Source organism: Pangasianodon hypophthalmus, chromosome 10, assembly GCF_027358585.1.
Source record: "Pangasianodon hypophthalmus isolate fPanHyp1 chromosome 10, fPanHyp1.pri, whole genome shotgun sequence".
Taxonomy (NCBI): domain Eukaryota; kingdom Metazoa; phylum Chordata; class Actinopteri; order Siluriformes; family Pangasiidae; genus Pangasianodon; species Pangasianodon hypophthalmus.
Genome location: NC_069719.1, coordinates 29,502,964 through 29,517,963, shown reverse-complemented (window position 1 = coordinate 29,517,963; position 15,000 = coordinate 29,502,964). Strand labels below are relative to the sequence as shown.

At 43.1% G+C, this 15,000-nt stretch overlaps 2 protein-coding genes across 4 annotated transcripts in view; one reads left to right on the top strand and one right to left on the bottom strand.

The window, feature by feature from the left end:
- Positions 1 to 12,288, top strand: part of kif26ba (kinesin family member 26Ba) — a 47,678-nt gene extending 35,390 nt beyond the window's left edge. Inside the window, exons 8-15 of one of the 2 annotated variants that reach the window (XM_026912079.3) lie at positions 396 to 658; positions 1,854 to 2,037; positions 2,742 to 2,904; positions 4,154 to 4,316; positions 4,722 to 8,091; positions 9,463 to 9,665; positions 9,847 to 9,997; positions 11,024 to 12,288. In XM_026912079.3, the coding sequence (XP_026767880.1) occupies positions 396 to 658; positions 1,854 to 2,037; positions 2,742 to 2,904; positions 4,154 to 4,316; positions 4,722 to 8,091; positions 9,463 to 9,665; positions 9,847 to 9,997; positions 11,024 to 11,172 (4,646 nt within the window). In that variant the 3' untranslated portion in view covers positions 11,173 to 12,288. Of the gene's footprint in view, positions 1 to 395; positions 659 to 1,853; positions 2,038 to 2,741; positions 2,905 to 4,153; positions 4,326 to 4,721; positions 8,092 to 9,462; positions 9,666 to 9,846; positions 9,998 to 11,023 lie in introns of both variants that reach the window. The other variant, XM_026912078.3, reaches the window with a different exon arrangement.
- A 1,585-nt stretch (positions 12,289 to 13,873) lies between these two features.
- The window catches only part of smyd3 (SET and MYND domain containing 3), a 53,977-nt gene continuing 52,850 nt past the window's right edge, over positions 13,874 to 15,000 (bottom strand). For both annotated transcript variants that reach the window (XM_053237495.1, XM_053237494.1), the window contains one exon: positions 13,874 to 15,000. This exon is cut by the window's right edge and continues 1,582 nt beyond it. The gene's annotated coding sequence lies outside the window, so the exon portion shown is untranslated.

Here is a 15,000-nt window from a genome sequence, read left to right as displayed (position 1 = left end):
AATCAGGACACACACCTGAGAGCTGATTAGAGATTAAGATGAACTGATTAAAGACAGGTGAAGCTCCAGGATTGGTTAGAATGGAAACCTGCAGACACACACACACACACACACACACTTTGTCAATAAGAGTTAAGAGACTAAGACTTAAGGTTTAGTTTATTATAATGTGAGTTTGTGGTTTAGCACTTAAATTTTAAGACTGAGTAAAATTTCCTGTTCGATTTATACTGAAAATAAAATTAAAAAGCTGTAAAAAGTTCGATTATTTGTAATAATTTAGGAATAGTGCAAACTGTTTTAATAATTTGGACTGGTTTCTCTCATCCAGCGTGAGAGGGTCTGACAGTAGTGTGTGTGTGTGTGTGTGTGTGTGTGTGTGTGTGTGTGTGTAGGAAAAACCTACACCATGATTGGGAAGGACGACTCCATGCAGAACCTGGGCATTATCCCCTGCGCTATCTCCTGGCTCTTTAAGATCATTACGGAGCGGAAGGAGAAGACGGGCGCTCGGTTCTCTGTGCGTGTCTCCGCCGTGGAGGTCTGGGGGAAAGATGAGAACCTGAAGGACCTGCTGTCCGACGTGGCCACGGGCAGTTTACAGGACGGCCAGTCGCCTGGAGTTTACCTGTGTGAGGACCCCATCTGTGGCATGCAGGTGAGGAGACGGCTGTACGGCCGCCAGCGCGTTCACACTGCTGAAAGACGAGCGTTTCAGGAGACGGCTGTGTTCACATTAAAGACAGATATCTCAGGGTCAGATCCAGGTACGAGTGTGAACCCTCTGATAGATCTGATGTGAGCAAAACACCAGAACTGTGCAAAGAGGATTGTAATGTGAAGACAGCGTAATTGTGTGTGTGTGTGTGTGTGTTAGCTTCCTGTAAACAAATGATTTGTGTGTGTTTCTGTGTATGTGCCACTGTACTGAGGTTACTGTGATTATGGATTTTCTCTTCTCTCATTATCGTCTTTGATTAAAGTTAAAGCAGCACTTCAGCGTGAGGGAAATCTCAGCTGGATGAAGCCGTCACTGTCGAGATAAAAACCTTCACCTGATAAACGGATTAATTCTGCAGACAAAATGATCAGAGTGTAATCCTCTTTACAGCAGCTTTAATCTGATTCACAAATAAAACCTCAAACAGTCACGAGTCCGTCGCCGAGTGAAACTTAAACACTAAACATCCTCTTCACTTATTTATTTATCTATTCTTTTTAATTAAGACTTTTATTCACAAATAAAAATACAGGGAAAATGTTTCTCACTCTCTCTGATGTGAGTCGACTGAAAATGTGCAAAATTAGCAACAATCTCCGAAAATAACTTCGACTCCTCGCTTACAGGCGACGGTGTTTAACACTGCTTATTAACACTGCTTATTAACACTTTATTAACACTGCTTATTAACACTTTATTAACACTGCTTATTAACACTGCTAATTAACACTGCTTATGAACACTGCTTATTAACACTGCTTATTAACACTGCTTATTAACACTGCTTATGAACACTTTATTAACACTGCTTATTAACACTGCTTATTAACACTTTATTAACACTGCGGATTAACACTTATCGCTGTGAGCCGATGATTAAAATCTATTTGTACTACATTCAAATCTTAACGAGGAATTTTTGGACATTTTTACATTTTACTGTAATTAGAGAAAATGAAAGAAAGTTAAAAGGAGACTGTGAAAGCAGGTGAAAAATAAGTGGTCTGACCCCCTGCTGAGGCTGTGAGCGTGAACACTGGAGTAAATATTGATGTTACATGATGTGTAGTTGACTCTGTACATGTACGCTGTGGACTCGTATGTAATATGTGAGTGTGTTTTCGTCGTGTAGCTGCAGAATCAGAGCGAGCTGCGAGCGCCGACGGCAGAGAAAGCTGCCTTCTTTTTGGACGCCGCCATCGCAGCGCGGTACAGCAGCCGAGCCGAGTGTGACGAGGACGAACATCGCAACTCACACATGCTCTTCACGCTGCACATCTACCAGTACCGCATGGAGAAGACCGGGAAAGGAGGAAGTGAGTATCTGTGTTCATGAGTGTGACCCGCTTACAGATATGATGTCATTTCCTGTTTCCTGGAGCACCACCTAATGATCAAACAGCGTGTTCTCTCTTATCCTCAGGACAAAAAACCCGTACCAACATTGTGCAGAAGGTGTCACTTCCTGTTTCACCCCCTAGCACCCCCTAGTGACCAAATAACATGTCCAGGGTTAGTGTGTGTGCAGCTGAATGTCATGTGACTCGAAGCTGAGTCATGATTGAGTAAAATATTTTAGGAGGAGTAGCAGAAAAAAGCTTTGCTTGCAGTAGAAGTTGCTCAGCTTTAGGAAGAGTTAAAATAAGTGTAAAGGGGCAAGTCAGGGGCGTGGCTTTAGCGGAATGTTCTGGATCCAACAAATTCAGTCCTAAAACTCTTGATCTCATTTAGTGACATCATAAACTGAGCTCAGCTGTAGCTCCGCCTCTGAATCTGTTTTAAAGTACAGACAAAAACTGTTTTAAACAGAAAAAATGTGAAATTAGCAAAAATGTGTGAACAAATTGGACTAAAACTATATCTATAAAATCAGAATCAGTATCTGAGAGGATTTTTAACATTTAAACATAACATACTAAAACCAGATTTATCTTCTTAAAATAAAAACTGAACAAAAAATGAATGTAGGACTAGAAAAGTAAACAGTGTGTGTGTGTGTGTGTGTGTGTGTGTGTGTCAGTGTCCGGAGGCCGCAGTCGTCTGCACCTGATAGATTTGGGAAGCTGTGTGAAGGAGTTGGCTAAACCCCGTGAGAGTGCCACGCCCAGTCAGTGTCTGTCTCTCTCGGCCCTCGGGAACGTCATTCTTGCCCTCGTCAACGGCTCCAAGCACATTCCCTACAAGTACGACTCCACACTGTTTACTTTCACTCTCCTTTCTATCAGTTACACTGTTATGTGGAATTAAAGCTCACAGTAACTTCAGCAATCACCAGTTCACTAAAATCTCCAGTTCTTATCTTACAGAAGAATTAAAACGTTCGAACGCAGTTAGAGCGTGATGTAATGCTCAGTATGTCCATATTGGCATGGGCATGTTGCCGTAGTAACCGAGGAGATGAAGAGCTCAGAGTAAAATCTCCACAAGATTTAAATTTAATGACATGATTATTATAAATAAATCTGTCCACTAATTTGAAAGGAAACTACGTCAGATTGCAGCAGTGCATTCTGGGTAAGTTGTGCTTCTGAAGTCTACAGTGACGTCAACTCAAATCTAATACGAGCTGATACTGTCACCTCTTCTTATTTAGCCAAGGGGACTTAACTAAGGGGAAGTGGACAAGGTGAAAAGCTAAAAATCAGGATGGAGCCCTAAACCTGTGGAACATAACCTCAGAATAATTTATTTTCTGTTCTCGAAGGTAAACGAGCGTGCTCAGTGGGGCCTCAGAAACAGATGCTGGTTTATATTCCCGTTCTCGTCCTTGTCTTGTCCCGTCTCGTCCCTGCTGCTCGCTGCTCTCGGGTTAAACACTCGCAGCTCTGCGCCCGACAGCTTGCAGATTGTGTTTTCCTCCTCCAGGGCACGTGTGATTTCTTTAATGCTAATTTAATTCGCATTGCAGAACCGGTGCGTGGGTTTAAAGCCCTGAATTCAGCGCTCTGCAGAGATGAGATGGGGAGAGATGTAATTACGGTTCAGGGAGATTTTAAATGAATAAGACTTTGGCATAAATAAATTAGAAATGCACAAAAATGTCACTGATCTTAGCGTGATTTAATGAGAGCTAAATGCTCATTGCTGTATTCTGTATGAGGTCGTGTAAACACTGGGATTAAATGTCAAGGCTGAAAAACAAAATAATGGAATGAAGATGGTGAGTCAGAGCGACACAGCGCTCAATAATGTGATTATATTTCTAACGTTGGCTCATTTAGATCACGCACGGGAAAAACAATGAGCGGTAATAAATAATAATCAGAGCTTATTGTGTGTGCAGCGCTCTTCTTCTTTTCCACTTTTAAGCGCTAAGTCTGAAGTGTTTCGGGTTCAGACTCCAGTCAGAGAATTTCAGTGGATTTTTGGCTTTTGTTCTCAAGCTGACATCTTTGGTGATGAATTATTTTGTGGTTATTTTGTGCTTCACAGGGACAGTAAGTTAACGATGCTGTTGCGAGAGTCACTGGGAAACATGAACTGTCGCACCACCATGATCGCGCACATCTCCTCCTCTCCCAGCCATTTCTCAGATACTCTCTCTACGCTACAGATCGCTTCTCGAGTGCTGAGGATGAAGAAGAAGAAGACTAAAGTAAGCATGGTATGAGCCACATCTTTATATTCTGTTAGGGACAAAATGGCAAACATTACCGCAGTTCATAAAGCTGATTTTATTGGCTGTCCAATTTCACTTATTGCAGCAAGGTCCTCTAGGGCTTTTGGTATTTTGTTGTCTATATTGTTTGTAAATTGTTTATTTATTGTATATATTGATCAGCAATGAGAGAGAGAAAATATATATATTTATATTATAACTGATTTGTTATAGTATCTAAGGAAATGCCCATGTCACTGAAACATCTTCAGCTTTTTTCAGGAGTTTGATTTCTGGCTTACAGCGATTCAGAATTAAGCAACGCCTTGGAAGCCATTTACTATTGTAGCTTTGTATGTTAACAAGAAATCCAAATCTGATTTCCATCTGTGTCTCTTACAGCAGTACACGTCTAGTTCCTCTGGTGGAGAAAGCTCCTGTGAGGAGGGAAGGATGAGACGTCCGACTCAGCTCCGAAGCATACACTCCAGGAACGTTGGAGATTCCGAAATACCACTGCTTCACATCTCCAGCGACCCAGATGACTATTCCAGCAGCGAGCAGTCTTGTGATACCGTAATCTATGTAGGTCCGAACGGTTCAGCGCTTTCGGACAGAGAGCTCACAGATAACGAAGGTCCTCCGGAGTTTGTACCCATCATCCCATCTATACATAAGAATAAGAATGAGCAAGGCAAGCTAGCACAGCCGTCTCAGTTAGGTGATTCACTAATCCAGCCTCCACAAACAGTCCAGTCGATTCAGACCCTTCATCCTCAGACACTTCCTCCTGTACCTGAAGAAACTGCCGAGTCTAGCAAGCAGGAAAAGGATTGTCTCAAATGCAACACCTTTGCAGAGCTGCAAGAGCGACTGGGGTGCATTGACGGCAGCGAGGAGGTAAACAATTTTCCTTTTGAAGAAGTTCCAGCCAGCAGACTTAAGAAAATTGAGCCTCTTCCATCTCGCACCACCACAAGTTCTCCCAAGAGGATCTCTAATGATCAGCAGCTAGAAGAGATCCGGGAAGTGGTGGAGGAAGCAGAAATTGCACAGTCCATTATAGAAAGTCTGACGAAGTCTACAATAAACAATTGTGTTCTTTCTAGCAGTCGGAGTGTAACTGGAGGGAGTGGTGTCGGACAGCTCACGTCTCTTCAAAGGGCCAACAGCTCCAGTCTTCATAACAGCAGGGAGTCCATTAGTGGAGGAAGCAGCAGTGATGGCAAAACTCGTCCCATGGGTTCCCCCCGGCTGGGTATCGCTAGTTTGACAAAAACATCAGAATACAAACCTCCTTCGTCACCTTCTCAGCGCTGTAAAGTGTACACTCAGAAAGGAGTAATGCCTAGTACACCTCCCCAATCCTCACAAAACCTGTACAGAGATTCAGGAAAGTCGTCCACTGAGTCGTTGCTTCAGGCTGAATTTAGAACATCTCCTGTTGGAATGGGTCCTCAGGTACTGAAGCGCTCTTCTTCCTACAATAGTTTGGGATCAGTGGACACACTGTGTGATGATGTTCCTCAACTACCTCTGGACAATAAGAACAGCACAACGGTCACCTTGCAGCAGTTCTTAGAGCCACAGGGCGAGGATGAGTTGGTCTTTACGCTTGTTGAGGAGCTAACAGTGAATGGGGTCATTGAGGATGGCAGGCCCACTAGTATTATCAGCTTCAACAGTGACTGCTCAGTTCAGGCTCTCGCATCGGGTTCACGGCCCATCAGCATCATCAGCAGTATGAGTGAAGACCTGGAGTGCTATAGCAGTGCAGCCTCCACTACCACTGCCACCATCTCAGAAGCCAATATTGCTAAATTCCAGCCTCATGGCAAGGTTGAAGGGGAGGTCATCATGAGCCGATGGTCCTCTAACAGTTCTTGGCTGACTGAAATGAGCACAGGAAGTGGTGGAGAACAGTCTTGCCATAGCTTTGTTACACAGCAGTGCTTTGGGCAGGGTGAGGGACTAGCTGAGGTTCAGCTTCTGGAAATTAATGAGGAAGGGGAGCTCACAGAACAGAACAAGGATGATGGAAATGTTTTCTGTGTAACTGAAACTTCTACCAAAATGTCTCCAACTGTGGGAAAAACAACAGTCACCATTTCCAATGTTCAGTCATTATGCACCTTGAATAGTTTTTCCCCTAACAAAACTAATATAACAGCTCAGCCTTGTGTTGCTGTAAAGCCAATTATTCATGATCCACCAACCAAGCACCCTGCAGTCAAAGATCCCAGATCTCCACCAGTTCCTCTTTCAAGTGAGATCATCTTTGATGATCCCTGGATGAAAAGGGATTCCTCCAAATCTGAAGAACTTGTCTGTGATGTAAAGCTAGAGAAAGGAACATCTGATTCTATAAAGAGCAAAAGTGTGTTCGACAGAAACAGTTCAAGCAGTTGTGAAGCAGCAGGTTCTCCTGATTCCTTCAAGAGGGTTGTAGATGGTTGTGAAATGGTTCTAAATGCTTCAGAAAGCATAACTCCTGTGTTTTCAGCTAACATTCTCAGGACTGGCAGCCTTCCTAGGGCTTGGCATCGGCTAAACAAGCAGGATGACCTTGATGACTCTTCCTATCACTACACAAGTGGAGAATATAAAACCCTCGGAGTTACTACATCCACTCCCTGTAGTCCTCGAGCCACACTGGAGCGGAGGGGATCATCTGGAAGGCAAGGTTTCTTCACTCGTCCAAAAGGAATCCCACCCTTACCACCTGTGAGGAAGTCAAGTCTTGACCAGAGAAACAGAGCCAGTCCCCAGCATAATTCAACAAGTAACCAGGGTCCAAACCTTCACTTGTCTTTCTTGGGCAGCACACCAGAGGATCTGGGTTTAAATGGTAAACAAACAGGACCAAATTTTGAGAGTAGCAGGCTCTTCAGTGCCAAACTCGAGCTGTTAGCAAACAGAACCAATTCTCTAGGAAGATCCCATGGTGCCCACTATGATTGTCATTCCCTAGAGAGAGGGGAGAGCCTGATGCTTGTTGGATCTAAAGCAGCTGTAGTGAGAGATAGCACCATGCCCCGTGTTGGCAGAAGCCTCACGCGAAACTCTGTCTCCTCTCCGACCAATGGACCGAACTGCAACTCCAGTGTAACACAGTCACCCAAATCAGGCCAATCCAAAATCTCAGCTGTTACCAAACTCCTCATGGCCAGTCCTAAGTCTCGAAGCCTTTCCACGTCTAGCACCAAGACCTTGAGCTTCTCCACCAAATCTCTTCCACAATCCGTAAACAGGAGCTCCAGCCTGTCCCCTAATGGAAAGAACCCAAACCCAAATTCCTGGTCAACTCAATCACTGAGCCGCAACAGGGGATCAGGACTTGCCTCGAAGCTGCCTCTTAGAGCTGTAAACGGACGAATCTCAGAACTTCTGCAGGGCAGTGCTGGCCAGGCCGGTCACGGACGAGGTACATGCAATACTGAGGAAAAAGGAGGACCAGTCCAGGGTGAGGAAAGGCAAGTGGTCCATACTTTACCATCCCCTTACAGTAAGATCACTGCTCCACGGAGGCCACATCGCTGCAGCAGCGGCCACGCTAGTGACAACAGCAGCGTTCTGAGTGGAGAGCTGCCTCCAGCCATGGGGAAAACTGCCCTCTTCTACCACAGTGGGGGCAGCAGTGGCTACGAGAGCATGATACGTGACAGCGAGGCCACAGGAAGCGCGTCTTCTGCTCAGGACTCTATGAGTGATAACAGCAGCTCAGTTAGTGGACGGAGGAGTCTAAAAAATGCAAAGAAAAGGAACAATACAGGTAAGAAGGACACAGCCTCTAACTAGAGCTTCTAGTAGTCAAGATGTTCATACAGTCAAGCAATTAGCGCTAAATCCTGACAGACTTGATAGCTCATGTAACCTCCGGCTCTGGATTCTAGATAACAGGGCTTTAACTTTATATTTTATTTCATTACACTGCTTATAGTGCATTATGGGTAATACACACACACTCCCTCACACACACACTCCCTCACATCCCTATATGGCCAGTGAGCAGTAGGTCCATGATGCAGTTTCTGTCTTATTTAATATCTCTGAGCTAAATTACCAAAATGCAGTATAAATGGAGTTTAAACAGAACCCACAGGTTCTCTAACTGCCACCCACGCACTTCTGTCTGAGTGTTTATGATAGCGATCTTGAAATAAACAGACTTTAGGTTGTCAGAGAAGATTGTGGGTGGTCTCTCATTATTTAGTGCCCCACTCCTCCTCCACTTTGCCTCAGGGCAAAAACATTCTCCTGCATTTCACTGAGTTTTCTTTCTGCCTGGGAATTTAACCCTGTGTGTGCTAAATGTGGAACTATACTATATATGTTTTATTTAAAACTACATTATATTTATATTATAAAGGTGATATTCAGGTCATGAAGCACTTAGAGGAACAATAGTAAAATAAGCATTACAGTCAGATTGCTGTAAAATCTAAAAAGAGCAAGGGGACTCCGCTGCTGAAGTGCGCACTGCAGGATGAGTAACGGCACTGAACTGAGGAGAAAAGCAGATTTATAATCATGTTCTAAACGCTTGAGTGATCAGGCACACAGGCCAATGATCTAGAGCCAAGCCATGGAGAGAGCGGAACACACAATCGCCCATATCGCTAGTGGTGTAGGCTGTGTTCCAAATTGAGTTTTAATGATCCAATAAAGCTAGTGAGACTCTTAAAATTAGTGCATGATGACATGAGGCTGAAAGCCAAATGTCTCCCTATAGTGCACTAGATAGGGTGCAGAGTCCATTAGTCCATTTCCACTGAAAGGCACTAATACTAATGGATGGAAAGCTGAATGGCTCACACTCGTGCACTACATAGGGCACTGCACGAAGCTTATATAAGTCCCTATTGCGCACTACATAGAGTTCATCTTCTGTGGTGTTCGGGTCGCTTCCCAATAAGGCAATAAAATCTAGTGAAGTATATTTTTTCTGAAAAAATGTAATTCTGAGAAAAATCCCATGTTTTTCCCTAAATGTGTCCACCCTATGTAGTGCACTACATGCTGTATGGAGAGTCATTTTAAGTAGGGCTCATGTAGGTCGTCTCGTTGTATGATTGAAAATTAGCACAAGTAGCATGTGTGCTAAGGAAATTAGCATTGATTTTGACTTTCTTTTCACTCTTAGGCACCCAGCGAAGGCGCCTCATTCCCAATTTGACCCTTGACCCCATTTCTCCAGTAAGGAAGCCAATCCTGAGCCCTGGAGTGCGCTGGGTCGACGGTCCTCTCCGCCCCCCTCAGAGGGGCGTGGCCGAACCCTTCGAGATTAAAGTTTATGAGATCGACGATGTGGAACGTCTGCAGAGGAGGCGGACCGCCGGCAGTAAGGTCACATGACCTTTATCATTTTTAATGTTTTATTTACATTTCCTCTTAATGATTTCCACTTCCTGTTTGTCATGTGATATTTATGCCACTTTACTGCCAGTATCAGTGCACTGTGTAGGTGCACTACAAGGGGTGATTTGGTTCACTGCAGGGACGTGACGAGTTCTTTTCCGGGTTCTAGGGCGTGGTGTATTTCAGCGCTAAGCTAAAGATTTTGGAGCACCGACAGCAGAGGATTTCAGAGATACGAACAAAATACGACTGGCTGAAGAAAGAACTGGAACAAACCAAACAGCACCTAATGCTCGAGCCCGAGAAGTGGAGCGCCGAGTGTGAGTCACTTTATTAATAACTAAATCACAATAATAATAATAATAACAACAACAATAACAACAACAATAGTGCTTTGTCACAGATTTTGTAGAGGCAGCGGATGCAAGTGCAGATATTATAGTAGAAGGTGCAACACAAACAACCAAAACAGAGAAAACAGAACTTTACACATAAACAATAGCTATGAGGCAGAAACAGGCAGAAACAGACAGAAAGAGGCAGAAAGAGGCAGAAACAGACAGAAAGAGGCAGAAAGAGGCAGAAAGAGGCAGAAAGAGGCAGAAACAGGCAGAAAGAGGCAGAAACAGGCAGAAAGAGGCAGAAACAGGCAGAAAGAGGCAGAAACAGACAGAAAGAGGCAGAAACAGGCAGAAACAGGCAGAAACAGGCAGAAAGAGGCAGAAACAGGCAGAAAGAGGCAGAAACAGACAGAAAGAGGCAGAAAGAGGCAGAAACAGGCAGAAACAGGCAGAAAGAGGCAGAAACAGACAGAAAGAGGCAGAAACAGGCAGAAACAGGCAGAAACAGGCAGAAAGAGGCAGAAACAGACAGAAACAGGCAGAAAGAGGCAGAAACAGACAGAAACAGACAGAAACAGGCAGAAAGAGGCAGAAAGAGGCAGAAAGAGGCAGAAAGAGGCTGACCGTGTTAGAGGCTGTGACACACACAACGACAAAAGCTTGAGAATGAAACGTAAAGAGATCAGGACTTAAATAGGAGTGCTCATTAGGGTTAACCCAAAACAGGTGAGGGTGATCAGTGGGACATGTGACATGGTCATGTGACATGCTGGGGCTGATGGGTAGTGTAGTCTGATGCTGATTTCATCATAACCATGACACACTTTAATGTGGAGCAAACATAATGACACTGAACAAATTCAAATAAACAGATTAATCACAAATAAAAAACTTTAATATGATTAAGAAACAAAATACATGCAGTCAGAAAGAAAGAAAAAGGTAGAAAGAACATATTGAGAAGTGATGATGATGTGTGTGTGTGTGTGTGTGTGTTTCCCTCAGTCGATGTGGAGCCGGTGTTCGAGGTCGACTCTCTGGAGTACTTGGAGGCGCTGGAGTTCGTCACACATCGGCTGGAGAATCGAGTTAATTTCTGTAAAGCTCACCTGATGATGGTCACATGTTTCGACATCACGTGTCGCCGACGGTAACCATGCAGGAAAACAGGAAGTGCAGTAGCTTCAGTGTATGTAATAATATAAAGGTGGATCAGAAACAGGTAATAAATCAAACAAACAGGAAATGCAAATGTAATTTTTAAAAAGCGGATTTGTTTGAATGTAAAGTTGGATTTCTGAGAGATGAGAATCGAATCAGCAACTTTAACTTTTATTCCACAGTCAACGTTAATGTTATTATTTATTAAGCAGCCGTGTCACATGACCTGAGCGGTATCCCAAACACTAGTTAGCTGATTAGCTAGCAAAGTCATGATGTTCTGAAACAATTGATTCTTTAAGTTTTTAATTAGCACTGGGAAGAAACTCACACAGACCTTCGAATGGGAATTTTTGGATCTGGAATTACAGGATCATTCCCAAACCTCCCACATGACATGAATTCCACATTAGCATGCAGACTTTCTGCTTTTCTCACATGTTAATAGTGTTGAGAAGGAACAGGTATTTTACCAAGTGTTTAGTGCTGGACAGAAACAGGACGTGCTGTTAGGGGATAAAGGGGCTGTAAATAGTGTGCTTGCGTGTTTTATTAGAACGAGGCCTGATTAAGAGGCAGAAATGAATGAAAAGAGAAAAAAACAGAACAAAGAAGATTAAAAAGGAACAAAGTGCCTTGAGAATAATTTTAGTATCATGATGACTTGTGTACAGACGGTGCTCGCTTAAACAAAATGAAACAAAAAAAAACAAAAAAACAGAAAATAGAACAAAAAGAGCTTGTTTAATTCAGTGTTTTATCCGTCGGGTTATTTGTACTTAACGTATTCGTAAATGCAACTTGTTACGTGTGATTTTAATTATTATTATTATTTTTTTAGATTTTTCACTCAAAGAGACCACACAGAGTCAAACCATATTTAACTGCATTTTAGGAATTAAAAAAAATCAGTAAAAGAATAAAAATCTACAATATTAATGAGTTTTTATGGCACTCTGTTTTAATCTCAAAAATTAAAAAAAAGAAGATGATGGATTTTTAAAAAGGAACTGATCATCCAACACACTGCGATATACAGCACACTCCATACTGAGGCTAGGGCTTAGGGGTTAGGGTTTAGGGTGTAGGGGTTAGGGTTTAGGGTGTAGGGGTTAAGGTGTAGGGTGTAGGGGTTAGAGGTTAGGGGTTAGGGTGTAGGGGTTAGGGTGTAGGGGTTAGGGGTTAGGGTGTAGGGGTTGGGGTGTAGGGTGTAGGGGTTAGGGGTTAGGGTGTAGGGTGTAGGGTGTAGGGTGTAGGGGTTAGGGTGTAGGGTGTAGAGTGTAGGGGTTAGGGTGTAGGGGTTAGGGTGTAGGGTGTAGGGTGTAGAGTGTAGGGGTTAGGGTGTAGGGGTTAGGGTGTAGGGTGTAGGGTGTAGAGTGTAGGGGTTAGGGTGTAGGGGTTAGGGTGTAGGGTGTAGAGTGTAGGGGTTAGGGTGTAGGGGTTAGGGTGTAGGGTGTAGAGTGTAGGGGTTAGAGGTTAGGGGTTAGGGTGTAGGGGTTAGGGTGTAGGGGTTAGGGGTTAGGGTGTAGGGGTTAGGGTGTAGGGGTTGGGGTTAGGGTGTAGGGGTTAGGGTGTAGGGTGTAGGGGTTAGGGGTTAGGGTGTAGGGTGTAGGGTGTAGGGTGTAGAGTGTAGGGGTTAGGGTGTAGGGTGTAGAGTGTAGGGGTTAGGGTGTAGGGTGTAGGGGTTAGGGTGTAGAGTGTAGGGGTTAGGGTGTAGGGTGTAGAGTGTAGGGTGTAGGGGTTAGGGTGTAGGGGTTAGGGTGTAGGGGTTAGGGTGTAGGGTGTAGAGTGTAGGGGTTAGGGTGTAGGGGTTAGGGTGTAGGGGTTAGGGTGTAGGGGTTAGGGTGTAGGGGTTAGGGTGTAGGGGTTAGGGGTTAGGGTGTAGGGGTTAGGGTGTAGGGGTTAGGGTGTAGGGTGTAGAGTGTAGGGGTTAGGGTGTAGGGTGTAGAGTGTAGGGGTTAGGGTGTAGGGGTTAGGGTGTAGGGGTTAGGGTGTAGGGTGTAGAGTGTAGGGGTTAGGGTAAGTGATTAGTATGTTGTGGAATTGGATGAAAGTCCCTGTTATAGAATGACACACGTCAGGTATTTAAATGAATAATTATAAATATTGATGGTCTTCACGCTGCTCCTGTTAAATGTGTTTAATTATTTGGCTTTAATTAAAGGGAAATAAATCTTCGTCCTGCTGGTGATCTGCTGCATGCTGAAGATCCTCGCCGTGTGTTTTCACTCCGTGTGTTTTCACTCTGTGTGTTTTCACTCTGTGTGTTTTCACTCCGTGTGTTTTCACGCCGTGTGTTTTCACTCTGTGTGGTCTCACCGTCGTGCTGCCAATTATTCAACTTTAATAAAATAAAATGTTTCTATTCTGTGCTCGAGACAGTCTAAATGTTTGTATACTAAAAAAAAAAGAAAAAAGAAAAAACAACACATTTCTTCATCACGCTTTTTTATGAAGGATATTATTTATTTTTTACCTCAGAGCTGTGTGTAGTGTATAATTTACTTTACGCTCCACCAAATACTATGCATTTAATCTGTACGTCATACAGAAATATATCCATATATTATAGTTTGTTCTTTCTCATTTTTTGTGTCATGCTTATTCATACAAATGTATTTTATCACCATGAAATTCTGCGTTTTAAAGATAAAAAAGGAAACACGTGGTGTTTATGCTGTAAGAAATGTGGTCTTTTATTCTCTCTCTTTTTTTTTGCTTGAGTCGTTGTTTCTGCCACTCCAGATCACATTCATGAAACATTCCTGATCTGAACGAGCGATCCGAATCATATTTAGACGGGAAATGACGTGTTTATGGAGATTAGTGGCACAACGTCAGTGTGTTTCTGTCCTGTGAAAAAAATCTGAATGAGAATCTGAGACGGACGTAAATAAAGAATGATTTAGAAGTGCACTCGTTTTCTTTGCCTTGTTTTTGATCTAAAGGTCACGAGAGAATTTTCTGTTAAAAATTCATTATATGTTGCTTTAAATCTCAGTCTTCAGGAACTCGGCTGTTGATTAGGATCGTGTCCTGTTCAGTAGCAGCTGGTTATTAAACTGTCTGTTATGGACAAATAGTTATATATATATATTACACATTTAACATGAATGATGGGTTTATATTAATAAAATACGCATCATACACAGAATAAACACAGCCAGTCAATTTTAGTGTATTAATACAGGCCAAAGGGACCTTTTTTACTCCCTGACTTTTGAATTAAGATCTTGGGTGTTGTTCTGAGCTCATGTTTAATTTTCAGACTTTTCTCATAAGTATGTCAGCAGCGTCGGCCATTTTGTGCCAAAAAGCTGCTGAAGAAGGAAGTGCCGGCTAGTCAGACTTAGAAACAACGCATTTCAGAAAAGAACACAAACAGAATTAAACAGAAGTGTTAAAAGCCTGTTGTACCATTAAAACACTGTGTACACGAAGGTGTAATAAACACTAATAAACACTAAGAGGCGTAGTGTTAAAGATAAAAAGAGAAAATGATTTATATCTGAACTCAGTGACGCTTCGGGGATTTTTGTGGCTCTTGTGAAGATTGATGACATCATCCTGAATCCTGATAAATCCGAGGATATCTCAGCAAAACCTGATTGGCTCTGCCAGGAGGTTATGACTTGCTGGATCTTTCAACAAGACGTGAGCCCAAACACACACACACACACACACACACACACACACACAAATCAATACAGAAAGAGTTGTAAAGGTAATATTACTCTCTCAGTCTCTGGACTTAAACTGAAGAATGAAAAACTGAAGAAGTTTCACGTGCACTAACCCGAGAATATGAAGGAGAAAGGACC